Here is a 13,254-nt window from a genome sequence, read left to right as displayed (position 1 = left end):
GGTGCAGGATTGGAAGCAGGGGAGGATTGTAAAGATTGAGCTCCTGCTTCCACATAGTTGGCCCTGAGGAAAAGATGGTCTGAGAAACAAAAGCAGGAGGTTGGTGACGAAAAAAGGTGGACTTGGCAAACCTTTAATTAAGTAGCTAGGCCTGGCTCGGAGCGGAAAAGCTGCAAAGCCACCAAATACAGCCTAATTGCTCGATATTCCACCTCCAGAGTAAGGATGGAAGGATTGGTCAATTTCGGTTCTCTTGGTTTCTCATTTTTGTGATCTTAAATTCAGTTTTTCAAAAACACCATGAAAATTCTTCAGTATTTTAGTGCAAATTTCTCCTAATAAACACATTTTTGTACAGTTTTGATTAATGCACACATTTTGCAAGCAATTTCTCCTAATATAATGCATTTGTGTGCTCTTTTCTCCAAGATATTAATGTTAAGTACATTTTCCTGTAATATATGCATTTTTGTGGTTGGAGAACTACATTGCAAAATTCGGATAAGTGCACATTTCAAAGGATGGCTGTGTTTCAGTTCTCATGTTGTTTTGGAAAATACAGATTTGATAAATTTGGCTTTAAAACCGAACTGAACTGAATTTCTCCACCATCCCTACTCCAGAGTGGATAGTGTGGGGGGTGCATGGGGGGAAATTGCACTGTAACCACTTGCCCACTGCTGACCAGAGATGGGAGAGGGAGAAATCCTTCCCCTGTACCTATAACACCAGTGGGCAATAGTTCATTCCCCCCCAACCCATCATTGAATAAGATGTGCCTGTGGGATTGGAAGAAAAACTTTTAAAAGTTGCTGCTACATACTATTCAGATCCCAGGAGTGCAAGAGAAGAAAAGACATGCTCACTATCTAGCAACCGGTAAGTGTTTCACCTTCAACACTTTAGAACCAGCAAGGCAAATGAGCTTCAGACTTCTGTGGATCTGTAAGTGGCAAAGGCCCCCAACCCGGGGAAATCTAGCAACAGTCCTAGACACCTTACTTTCTACACCACCATGCTGGTCTGCAGCACTCCCACTCCCACAGATGATGGTACTGCAGCTATCCACATGGATCTGGCAATATAACAGAGTTCCACCAGATCCTGCAAACCTAAAGACTTGATCTGGCTCCTTAGTCTGAGCCAGGGCCAGAGTCAGCACTGGCCTTCAGCAGCTGTTAGGGCCAAACCATCCCAGCAGGACAGATCAGCACTGGCATTTGGATGGGTCCTCCCACCAGCTACAGATCTATTATTTTATTTATTTATTTTAATAATTTATACCCCGCCCTAGTTCATAGAATTCAGAGCGGCGAACAAAAACAATGTCCAATACAATCTAATATAAAATAATAAGAGTACAATAAAATCATTAAAAATCAATTAACTATTAAATGTTTAAAAGCTAGAAGAAACAAAAAAGTTTTTAACTGACGGCGAAAGTCCATGAGTGAAGAAGAACGTCGGATCTCTGGTGGAAGATTATTCCATAGGATGGGCGCTATGGTCGAGAAGGCTTTATTTCTAGTATTGGCACGGCGGATTATAAAGGTGGATGGGATGATGAGAGAGTGTTCGAAATGTATTCTTGTCGGTCGCTGAGGTTTAAATTCCAGAATACGATTTATCTGGCGGCAGCCGCTGGATCTGGGAAGACACCCATCATTTAAAATTTCCCCCCAGTGTCCCAGTGCACCCAATGTAATGCTGCTCCAGGGCACTGTGGGTATTTCAAATTGAGGGCAGCTAATCTTTATTTATGTATTAACTACATTTGTATGGCTGCCTGATAATGTAAAAAGAAAGCTGAAAAACAAAGTCCAGAGGGTCACATCACTCGAAAATGCTTGGAAGTTGTTTAAAAACACTATATTAGAAGCTCAACTGGAGTGCATACCGCAGATCAGAAAAGGTACCGCCAGGGCCAAGAAGATGCCAGCATGGTTAACGAGCAAAGTCAAGGAAGCTCTTAGAGGCAAAAAGTCTTCCTTCAAAAAATGGAAGTCTTGTCCGAATGAAGAAAATAAAAAAGAACACAAACTCTGGCAAAAGAAATGCAAGAAGACAATAAGGGATGCTAAAAAAGAATTTGAGGAGCACATTGCTAAGAACATAAAAACCAACAACAAAAAATTCTATAAATACATTCAAAGCAGGAGACCATCTAGGGAGACAATTGGACCCTTGGATGATAAGGGAGTCAAAGGTGTACTAAAGAACGATAAGGAGATTGCAGAAAAGCTAAATGAATTCTTTGCATCTGTCTTCACAGTGGAAGATATAGGGCAGATCCCTGAACCTGAACTAACATTTGCAGGAAGGGATTCTGAGGAACTAAGACAAATAGTGGTAACGAGAGAGGAAGTTCTAAGCTTAATGGACAATATAAAAACTGACAAATCACCGGGCCCGGATGGCATCCACCCGAGAGTTCTCAAAGAACTCAAAGGTGAAATTGCTGATCTGCTGACTAAAATATGTAACTTGTCCCTCGGGTCCTCCTCCGTGCCTGAGGACTGGAAAGTGGCAAATGTAACGCCAATCTTCAAAAAGGGATCCAGAGGGGATCCCGGAAATTACAGGCCAGTTAGCTTAACTTCTGTCCCTGGAAAACTGGTAGAAAGTATTATTAAAGCTAGATTAACTAAGCACATCGAAGAACAAGCCTTGCTGAAGCAGAGCCAGCATGGCTTCTGCAAGGGAAAGTCCTGTCTCAGTAACCTATTAGAATTCTTTGAGAGTGTCAACAAGCATATAGATAGAGGTGATCCAGTGGACATAGTGTACTTAGACTTTCAAAAAGCGTTTGACAAGGTACCTCACCAAAGGCTTCTGAGGAAGCTTAGCAGTCATGGAATAAGAGGAGAGGTCCTCTTGTGGATAAGGAATTGGTTAAGAAGCAGAAAGCAGAGAGTAGGAATAAATGGACAGTTCTCCCAATGGAGGGCTGTAGAAAGTGGAGTCCCTCAAGGATCGGTATTGGGACCTGTACTTTTCAACTTGTTCATTAATGTCCTAGAATTAGGAGTGAGCAGTGAAGTGGCCAAGTTTGCTGACGACACTAAATTGTTCAGGGTTGTTAAAACAAAAAGGGATTGCGAAGAGCTCCAAAAAGATCTCTCCAAACTGAGTGAATGGGCGGAAAAATGGCAAATGCAATTCAATATAAACAAGTGTAAAATTATGCATATTGGAGCAAAAAATCTTAATTTCACATATACGCTCATGGGGTCTGAACTGGCGGTGACCGACCAGGAGAGAGACCTTGGGGTTGTGGTGGACAGCACGATGAAAATGTCGACCCAGTGTGCAGCAGCTGTGAAAAAGGCAAATTCCATGCTAGCGATAATTAGGAAAGGTATTGAAAATAAAACAGCCGATATCATAATGCCGTTGTATAAATCTATGGTGCGGCCACATTTGGAATACTGTGTACAGTTCTGGTCGCCTCATCTCAGAAAGGATATTATAGAATTGGAAAAGGTTCAGAAGAGGGCAACCAGAATGATCAAGGGGATGGAGCGACTCCCTTACGAGGAAAGGTTGCAGCATTTGGGGCTTTTTAGTTTAGAGAAAAGGCGGGTCAGAGGAGACATGATAGAAGTGTATAAAATTATGCATGGCATTGAGAAAGTGGATAGAGAAAAGTTCTTCTCCCTCTCTCATAATACTAGAACTCGTGGACATTCAAAGAAGCTGAATGTTGGAAGATTCAGGACAGACAAAAGGAAGTACTTCTTTACTCAGCGCATAGTTAAACTATGGAATTTGCTCCCACAAGATGCCGTAATGGCCACCAGCTTGGACGGCTTTAAAAGAAGATTAGACAAATTCATGGAGGACAGGGCTATCAATGGCTACTAGCCATGATGGCTGTGCTCTGCCACCCTAGTCAGAGGCAGCATGCTTCTGAAAACCAGTTGCCGGAAGCCTCAGGAGGGGAGAGTGTTCTTGCACTCGGGTCCTGCTTGCGGGCTTCCCCCAGGCACCTGGTAGGCCACTGTGAGAACAGGATGCTGGACTAGATGGGCCACTGGCCTGATCCAGCAGGCTCTTCTTATGTTCTTATGTTCTTATGTATGTTCTCTGGGTGGCTCACAATAATTTAAGGAATAAAACAATATTAAAAGTACAATACAAAACAATAAAAGCAGCATAGAAAGTTGACAGTTCTACGCAATTAATAGCATGGCTAGACAACAAAACATGAATTGTAAAGGTAAAAAGCTCGGATTATAAAACACGAAGGGTTATAGCCAACTCAGTCATACTCTCAGAGTAGACCCATTGAAATCAATGGACTTAAGTTACTAGGGTACATTGATTTCAGCAGGTCTACTCCAAGTATGACTTAACACTGGATATCACTCAAGTTGTTTAAAATGCCTGGGTAAAATAAAAAAAATCCTTCACGTGATGCCAAAATACCGTAAGGATAGCATCAGGTGAGACTTTCTGGGAAGCGTGTTCCATAACCAGGCTGCCACTACCAAGAAAGCCCCCTCCCTAGTAGCCACCCATTTTGGGGGGGGAAGGGTGCTCAGCACAGAACCTGTAACAAGGATCTTAAGGATCAGATAGGTATGCACCTACCATCAGGAAATGCCTTGCCCCTCAAACCTGGGGCTGGCCACGGTCTGAGCAATCGTTACTCAGGCACAAACAGAACTGTCCATCCTCACTTGCCTACTTGGCCACCAGGCAGCCAACTCTGACCTCATGGAGGTGTCAGCAGGATGCTCCCATGAAGGAGAGAAGAAGCGACAACATGCGAGAGGCATTTTCAGACTCACCAACAGATGAACAGATTAGTATGTGGGACAACACACAGTAATTTGTCTAGTGGCACTAACCAATTTATCATGCTTCAAAAGGTTCACGTTTAAGCAGAAGGAGAAGAGCAGCTTGTCTTTTTCAAAGAGAGAACGGCAGATGTTGACATAGAGGGAGTAAGTAAAATGGTCTTTGAGAATCTTCAGTCTGCAAAAGACAAAGGGGGTGGGGTGGGGAAAGCCAAATTAATCTCACTTTGCAACTAGCCACTTAATAAACATAATTACAAACCACTTAGATCTCAGTTATTCTGGTCCATTAACCCTCAAACGATCAAAAATACTCATTAAATTGTGCACACCAATTTCTAAGTAGAAGAATGCCAACTATTTCAGGGGTGAACTTTTTTTGGAGATGACATCATTTTTGCAGGAAGCAGAATACATGTTGGCATGGCACAAAAGCTGCTTCTTAGAGCAGGATCCTGTTATTTGCCTGTTCTCCAAACTCTTATGAATATACCTTTATCACCAGAACCGGGGGGGGGGGTTTACTGAGAAGACCCTTTCTAATAAGTGAACTCTTTATTTGTTCCATCCAGTGAACTGCTGTCCCTTCCTACAGGTTGTGTTCCTCCAAACCCATCTTTTGCCTCTGGTCAGTTTTACTTGTTATGATCCATGGTTTACTTACCAGAAAGAGTAAAGGTCCCACAGTTGTGGAACCCCATCCCCAGAGAAGCCAGTTTGGCAGTTTTTTAAAAAAAATTCCCAGGCCTTAAAAAAAAAAAAACACCTCTAAAAACATATCTGCATGATGCTGTGGTTTTCACCTGGTTGTTTTAGCCCTGTGGAATTTATCCTTTTGACTACCCGTATTAACTTACAGTTGCTGTGCTATTTTACTCTCTAGATCTTGGCTTTGGAATGGTTGTTTTGTTTTTATATAGTCATTTTCTTTGCTTCTTTATTTTTTCCTGTGTTATTGGAATTGATTTTTAATCTGCTTTATGATGCACAGTGCCCAGAGAACAGTTGTTATTGGCTAACCTGAGCACTGGAATAAATAAATAAAACACAAGTTCCACCGTAGCATCAGCACTGAATCAGGACAATCCAATATCTTGCTGCTAGCCCTATTAAGCTATATTTCCCGTTCTGCAAGTGGAAAACAATCTGAAGGAGTAGGGAGAACTTGCCACCTGAGTTCTGGGGATATGATCAATTCAATGAACATATGTGGAACCCCTTGTCATCAGCTGAATCAGTCGGTGCTAAACTTTAAGAACATATGTTAATACTGCTAAATGAGAGGCTGAGGGAACTGGCATAGCCCATGGGTGTTCTAGCATATCTTGTAGCAACCTGTTTTAGTCTCACCTCCTGAGTAAAAACCAAAAAACCACTTGTCAGTGCATTAGCAATGAAATACAAGCAGCATTTTGACCTCTTGCTGATACATAAGGAAATACAGTGTTCTGGCTCCCAACTAAAGAAGCAGATTTAGGACTAGGAGATCGGATTTTTCTGCATGAAGATTTATTCCAGAAGTCAGTTCAGGAACACAGCATCACACTCTTCTAAGCTTGAATTAGGATAGAGAACTGGAACAAACTAAGCATGTCACAGGATACAACACAGGAACTGACTAGGTATATCTCAGGAACATACTAGGTACAAGGAGGTGACAGCAGATGAGTTGTTGAAACAGCTCTAAAAAAGATTTCACTACACCTTTATATCAGAGAGGGAACAGGCACTTCTACCGGTTAATTCTGACTCTTTCTTGCAAGTGCTGCAAAGGTGGGAGCTTTTGTAGGAGCAGAATGAAATTGCCTAATTGCAATCACCTTTCTCCAGCTTTCTCGATCTTGGAGATATGGTTATTTCTGATGCTGACAAATTGGTTTCACTATGCTTTCTCTGGGAGAATCCCAGCCATTTGTTATAATTTATCTGTTCAACAGCTAGGTCTGGGCTGGGTGACAGTGAAGACTCTTCAGTGGCTGGCTCAGGCAAAGGGGGGTTTCAAGGCTTTTCACAGCAATTCTACTAGCAGGCACAGAAGTTTCTGAAGGCATTTCCTCTGTGCCTTCTTCATTCCTTTCATCAGTACTGACAACCCTCTCCCCAACATCTGTACCCCACTCTTCTTTCTCCCAATCTTGCCAAAGGTTCTCCTTGAGGCCCATGACATACAGCTTAGCAAAAAGTGTGCTCTGTAGACATTAGGTTGTATGTGTGTTCTTTTGCATCACATCCCCTTTTCCCTACTTCGCAACTGTAAATCTTGTCTTTTAACTACTATACAACCTGTATAGCGCTGCATACATTCAGTAAATTATTATTCCTATCAGATGCACTGCTTGCATTATATTGCTAAGAGCCACATCACATTGTTCACTGGTATATGTAAAACATTTTACGTACTGTATAACCATTAAACATTGGCATTTGAATGCAGAGTGAACATGTGTTTCTCAATGTGTGCATCATACAGGATTAATCATGAGTGGCTCTCCGCAACAGTATCTAAAAGGGTTGCCGACAGGTAATGTGTGAAGCAAGTCTAGAAGAAAACTTCTGTGAACACGTGACTGGGTTTTGTCATTTTAGCAAATATTCAGATGGGCAGTTGGATATAAACCATGTATTATTATATTTATTTATTGTTTGATTTATATCCCACCCTTCCTCCCAGCAGGAGTCCAGTCACTAACTGTACAGTCACTAACCCCCCCCAGCTGGACATCTAGTGCAGCGGTCATAGTGCCCACTCCACTTGCTGCACTGACGCCTTTTGCAGTCATCTCCTAAGACAATGTAGGTAGGCAGGCAGGCATTCTGAGAGCATTGTATTCCACCACCATCACTATTAAGAATGGAGATAATATTTAAACAAAACCTCCCAACCTTCAGAGACTTCTATGAACAGCAACGTGGGGCTAGTTGGCACCATTATTTAAGCAACTGAAGAAAACCCAACAAAGGCCCAGCATGGGGGGGGAGGGGACTTCTGTATAGGGCCTTTTCAGTGGCTGCCCCTAGGGAGGCAAGAATGGCCTCCTCTGTGCAGTCCTTCCGCCGACAGCTAAAGACTTTTTTCTTCCGGCAGGCCTTTGGAACTGAAGGTTTTAAGGGTAGTGACTGAAGAAGATGTTATTGTTTTACTTGTATGCTCCTAAACTGGGTTGCAGTATTTTAAGTGTGTATCTGATTGGTTTTAACATCTTAATAGTTTAATCCTGTTTTAATGCTGATTTTATATGTTTATATGTTTTATATTTTTATAGGTTCTTAATGATATGTACTTATTTTTACCTGGAAGCCGCCTTGAGTTCCAGTTTGGAAAAAGGGCAGGGTATAAATAAAGATAATAATAATAATAATAATAATAATAAATAATAATAATAATAATAATAATAATAATAATACATTATAGACTGCATTGATGCACTATCAAGAGATATACCCGTCTGAAGATTCGTGAAAGAGTCAGGACTGTAACACGCATACAGAATCAAAGAAGGATTTTGGAACTGCATCTGTATCTTTGTGCTATACCATGGAAGTTGGTGGCCAATCTGAGACACAGCATCAAAAGGGATAAAGGCATGAGGAGTGTGCTACGGCATACTTAGGGGCACAAGGACCTATGGGCTTAGCTATGATATAGAGTCAATCCTATATGCCTGCTTGTACGCACCTACCCACTTAAGACACCCCAAGATATAGGGGGCTGTGTGTGTGTGTGAGTGTGTGTGTGTGTGTGAGTGAGTGAGTGTGTGTGTGTGTGTGTGTGTGTGTGTGTGTGTGTGTGTGTGTGTGTGAGAGAGAGAGAGAGAGAGAGAGAGAGAGAATATTGCAATGCACACTAGAAATGTACTCTCTCATATTCTGGAATTGGAATGTAAAATATTGCCAAAAGGGTTGTACACCCTTTGAAGACAGAATGGACCATTGGTCTCACCTGAAGGGTGATTTTCCTATGAGTATGGACATCACAGCGGGTATTAGCTCCACCTATCGTGCGAAGGCAAGAATGTCTTTGAAGTCAAGACTAGGGGCGTCAGGCCCCTCCCACTCTCCAGTTCATTCGCAGCGAGTCTAAGGAGAACTATCTAAAAATACAAGAACAAGGCAAACAGGCCTGGCAGCAGGAAAATAACACAATAGTACCATGCATAGTAACATGACTCCAACATAGCGGTATAACAGAACAAGAAGTCTTGACTTCACTATAAATTTAAATATAATAGCTTAACAGTAATATATAACACATTAGAAAATATATAGTCATCCTCCAACTGGGAGGGTCGTGATGTCCGTACTCATAGGAAAATCACCCTTCAGGTGAGACCAATGGTCCATTTTCCCTATGAGTCCGGCCATCACAGCGGGATGTACCAGAGCAGCCCATACAGGGAGGGACCACCCACGTGTTAATCGTCATTAAGAACCTGTTGCAACACTCATCTGCCAAAAGAAGCGTCAGCAGAGGCATAGCGATCAATTTATAATGCCTTATAAACGAGTGTGGGGTAGACCAGACTTCAGCCCTACAAATATCGGCAACAGGAGCATTAGTGGCAAAAGCAGCCAAAGTGGCAGCTGACCTGGTAGAATGAGCAGTTATACTAGCTGGAACTGACAGCTTCAGAGACTCATATGCTAAAGTAATACATGCCCTTAACCAACGGGATAAGGTAGAATTGGATACTTTATGTCCCATAGACCTTGGATGAAAGGATACAAACAGAGACTCCGTTCGTCGAATCTCTTGGGTCCTAGACAGGTAGGTCTTGAGAGCCCTCCGGACATCTAACGAATGCCAAGACTTCTCGAGAGGATGGGTAGGATTCGGGCAAAAGGAAGGCAAAACAATGTCCTGGTTGCAATGAAAAACCGAATCAACCTTGGGACGGAAGGAAGGATCAGTCTTCAGCACAACAGAGTCCTTATGGAAGACGCAGAGGTGTCGAGCAGAAGACAATGCGCCCAACTCCGAAACGCGTCTGGCAGATGTGATTGCGATCAGGAACAAGACCTTGAAGGACAGCATACGTAGGGGCACAGTCCTGATGGGTTCAAACGGAGGGCGTTGCAAAGCCTGCAAAACTTTCGGCAAACTCCATGAGAGAAACCGATGGACAACAGCTGGAGAGCGTAGGGCGACTCCCCTCAAAAAACGTTTGATGAACGGATGTGAGGAAATAGGAGCTCCAGGAGAGGACACTGAGAGAATGGACGACAGAGTGGACGCATGTCGACGTAGAGTGTTGGGTCGAAGTCCCATCTTAAAGCCACTATGGAGAAAATGCAGCACCGGATGCACAGTGGCCTGGGATGGATCATGGTGGTGGGACTGACACCACTTGGAGAAAGCCACCCAGGTATGTTGATAAATACGAGTGGTAGATGGTCTTCTCGAGGCCAAAATAATATCAATCACAGCGTCAGACAGGCCAGATGACCTCAAATGTCCCCGTTCAAACGCCACGCTGTTAGATTGAGCCAAGTAGGGTCCTGGTGCCATACTGGACCCTGGGATAGGAGGTCTGGCCTGACTGGAAGTGTCCAAGGATCCATCATTGACATTGCCAGAAGATGTGAGAACCACGGTCGGCGTGGCCAAAATGGTGCTATCAGAACCAGCTGTGCCCTCTCGGTTTGCGCCTTCCTCAAGGTTTTGGCTAACAATGGTATTGGAGGAAAAGCGTACAAGAGACCGTCTGGCCACGGTATTGTCAGAGCATCCATTGCTTCCGCTGTTGAATCCAGGTATCGGGCAAAGTACCTGGGAAGCTGGCAATTGCGACTGGAGGCAAACAGGTCGATTGAGCATTCGCCGAACCAACTCTGAAAACGATGGAAAATGGCTGGGTGAAGTTTCCATTCCCCCGGAAAAACCTGTTGTCTGCTGAGCCAGTCTGCTGTCACATTCCAAATCCCTCTGAGATGTTCTCCTTTCAGGGATTGTAGATGATGTTCTGCCCAGACAAAGATGAGGGAGGCTAGGTCCTGCAGAGGACGAGACCTGGTGCCCCCCTGTCTGTTCAAATGTGATTTTACACACGTGCTGTCTGTTCGAATGAGGACATGGTCCAAAGGGAACAGAGACTGAAAATGAAGTAGAGCTAAATGTACATCCTTTAGCTCCAGCCAGTTGTTGCTTTGAGTCTTCTCTGTGGTGGACCAAACCCCCTGAACATACTGGGAGTTGCAGTGGGCTCCCCAGCCGATGAGGCTGGCATCTGTGGTTACAACAGTTCTGTGTGGTTTTCTGCACGGCGTGGCCTTGGAGAGGCGTTGGGACCTCGTCCACCAGCAGAATGATAGGTGCAGCGCGGGGGTCAAGCGAACTTTGCGATGGTTGGAGCTGGCAATGTCCTGTTGAAAGGGCAGTAGAGTCCATTGAAGATGCCGAGTGTGGGCTCGAGCCCATGGCACAATATGGATTGTAGAAATAAACATTCCGAGCGCCCTGGCTAGAAGCATGACGTCTGCTGATGTTTGGTGCATCAGGGACCTTGTGATGCTTGTGATGGCAGTGATGCAATCTGGAGCCAGGAATACCATTGCCTGCAGTGTGTCCAACATTGCCCCTAGATGTAGTAGGCGTTGAGTTGGTTGGAGATGGCTTTTGTCGAAGTTGACAAGCCAGCCGTAGGTCTCTGCCCTGGAAGCGTCGGTTCCAGGAGCCCCTGAATGAATTGGGGTCATAGGATCTGAAGTTGCGGCCTCGTCCTCCTGGCCACGTTCCTCGAAAGGGCTGGCTAGTACGGAAGGAAGGAGATCGCCTGAAAGGCCTGTGGTCGATGTTCTTGACAGTGGCCAGAACCGGTTTGTGGGCGTCCTTGGGATCAACCAGCAGTGCCTTTAGAGCTTCCTCGCCGAAGAGTAACGATCCGGAGTAAGGAGCCCTGGACAGATTCATTCTGGCCGCTGAATCAGCTTGCCAGTGGCGAAGCCAGAGGGTCCGTCGAGCGACTATCTGAGCCGTCATGGCTCGTGCCCCCAATTGAGTGGTATCCAAGGTGGCATCGGCCACAAAAGCTGCTGTCTTACGCAACTTTACCAGTGACCTTCTGAGGGCGACAGGATCAGGGCTAGTGTCCTCTAGAAGATCATCTAGCCACATCATAGCTGCTCTGGAGAAAATGGAGGCTGAAGCGGAGGCACGCGTGGAGAGGGGAGTGGCCTCGTGATTTTTGCGGAGGGCGAAGTCTATTCGTCGCTCAGTAGTGTCCTTTAGTTGGGAATCCCCTTCCCTGGGCAAGAGAGAACGTGAAACTAGGCGAGCGATTGGTTCATCTATGCCAGGGACGTCTAACTTGGTGGCAAAGTCCGGAGCTAGGGCGTAAAACCTGTCAGCCCGGTTCTTGAAGCGGCGAGAATGGAATGGGTGAGCCCATTCTTTAGAGGCCAATTTGGCAATCGGGTCCGGCACCGGGATGTAATGTTCAGTAGGTGCAGGGGATTTGAGAACCTTGGCCCCTTTGATGGCTGGGGTGGAGGAAGTTGAAGGCGTAGTCTGGAGACCAAGGGTATTAACTACCCTGCGTGCCAGGGGCTGATAGTCTGAAGCATTAAACAAGCGATACGATGTATCCTCCTCATGATCTGAATAGTCGCTCCAGTCATCTCCTTCAACGTGGTCAGTGAAGGATGACTCCTCCGCATACGAGGCTTCGTCAAAAGCTCTGCCTCTGGCTACATCAAAGGGGTTAGGTGAACAGGAAGGATGAGCTTCATGACACGCACGTTGGTCCATGTTGAGTTGGGGTATGGCAGGAGCTTGTGGTGGTGACTGCATTTGGGTGAAAAATGCCAGCATGGCTTGGAGTTGGAAGAGGAAATCAGGGGACGGCAGCAGCCCAGTTGTGGTAGATGTTTGTGCCTGAGTGGCTATTGGAGCAGATGTTTGGGACGGTAAAACGGAGGGAGGCTGGTTAGGCGAAGGCTGAGTGGGCAAGCCAGCAAAATCTTCCTCGTCAGAGGAAGCAGCAGGGGAATCAAGTATATCGCTTATGTGTGCCTGAGTTGCTGTGGTAGTAGTGGGGGTTGGCACAGAGGCATAGCGTGGCCGCTTTGGTTTGCTATGGCTTGAAAGATGTTTTGTCTTAGCCATTGCTTTAACATGCTTAGACTTAGTCACCTTAGATTGTTGCGGCTGGGCTGTTTGTGACATGCCTGGCTGATCTGGCATCACATTGGCTGATTGCGACATGCCTGGCTGTTCTGCCATCTTATATTAACTTGGGTGCAGTACACGGCCACGGAGGGGGCAGGATGTAAAGACCCGAACTGGCACAGTGTACGACCACGGAGGGGGTAGGATACACTGGCAGATGGCTAAGTGCACGGCCACAGAGGGGGCAGGATGCACTGTGGTATCAGCGTTAGGATAATATAGGCTGTATAATATAGGCTGTATTTTAGGCTTGGTACACGGCCACAGAGGGGGCAGGATGTACAAAAT

General features: G+C 45.0%; 1 protein-coding gene across 4 annotated transcripts in view; it reads right to left on the bottom strand.

Moving 5' to 3' along the window:
* DNAH7 (dynein axonemal heavy chain 7) overlaps window positions 1-13,254 on the bottom strand; it is a 214,745-nt gene that overhangs the window by 34,770 nt on the left and 166,721 nt on the right. For all 4 annotated transcript variants that reach the window (XM_061608175.1, XM_061608178.1, XM_061608177.1 and 1 more), the window contains one exon: window positions 4,854-4,980. In XM_061608175.1, the coding sequence (XP_061464159.1) occupies window positions 4,854-4,980 (127 nt within the window). The remainder of the gene's footprint in view (window positions 1-4,853; window positions 4,981-13,254) is intronic.

Source organism: Rhineura floridana, chromosome 2 (genome assembly GCF_030035675.1).
Source record: "Rhineura floridana isolate rRhiFlo1 chromosome 2, rRhiFlo1.hap2, whole genome shotgun sequence".
NCBI lineage: Eukaryota > Metazoa > Chordata > Lepidosauria > Squamata > Rhineuridae > Rhineura > Rhineura floridana.
Note: the sequence above shows the minus strand (reverse complement) of the source record. Positions and strands in the feature narration are given on the sequence as shown.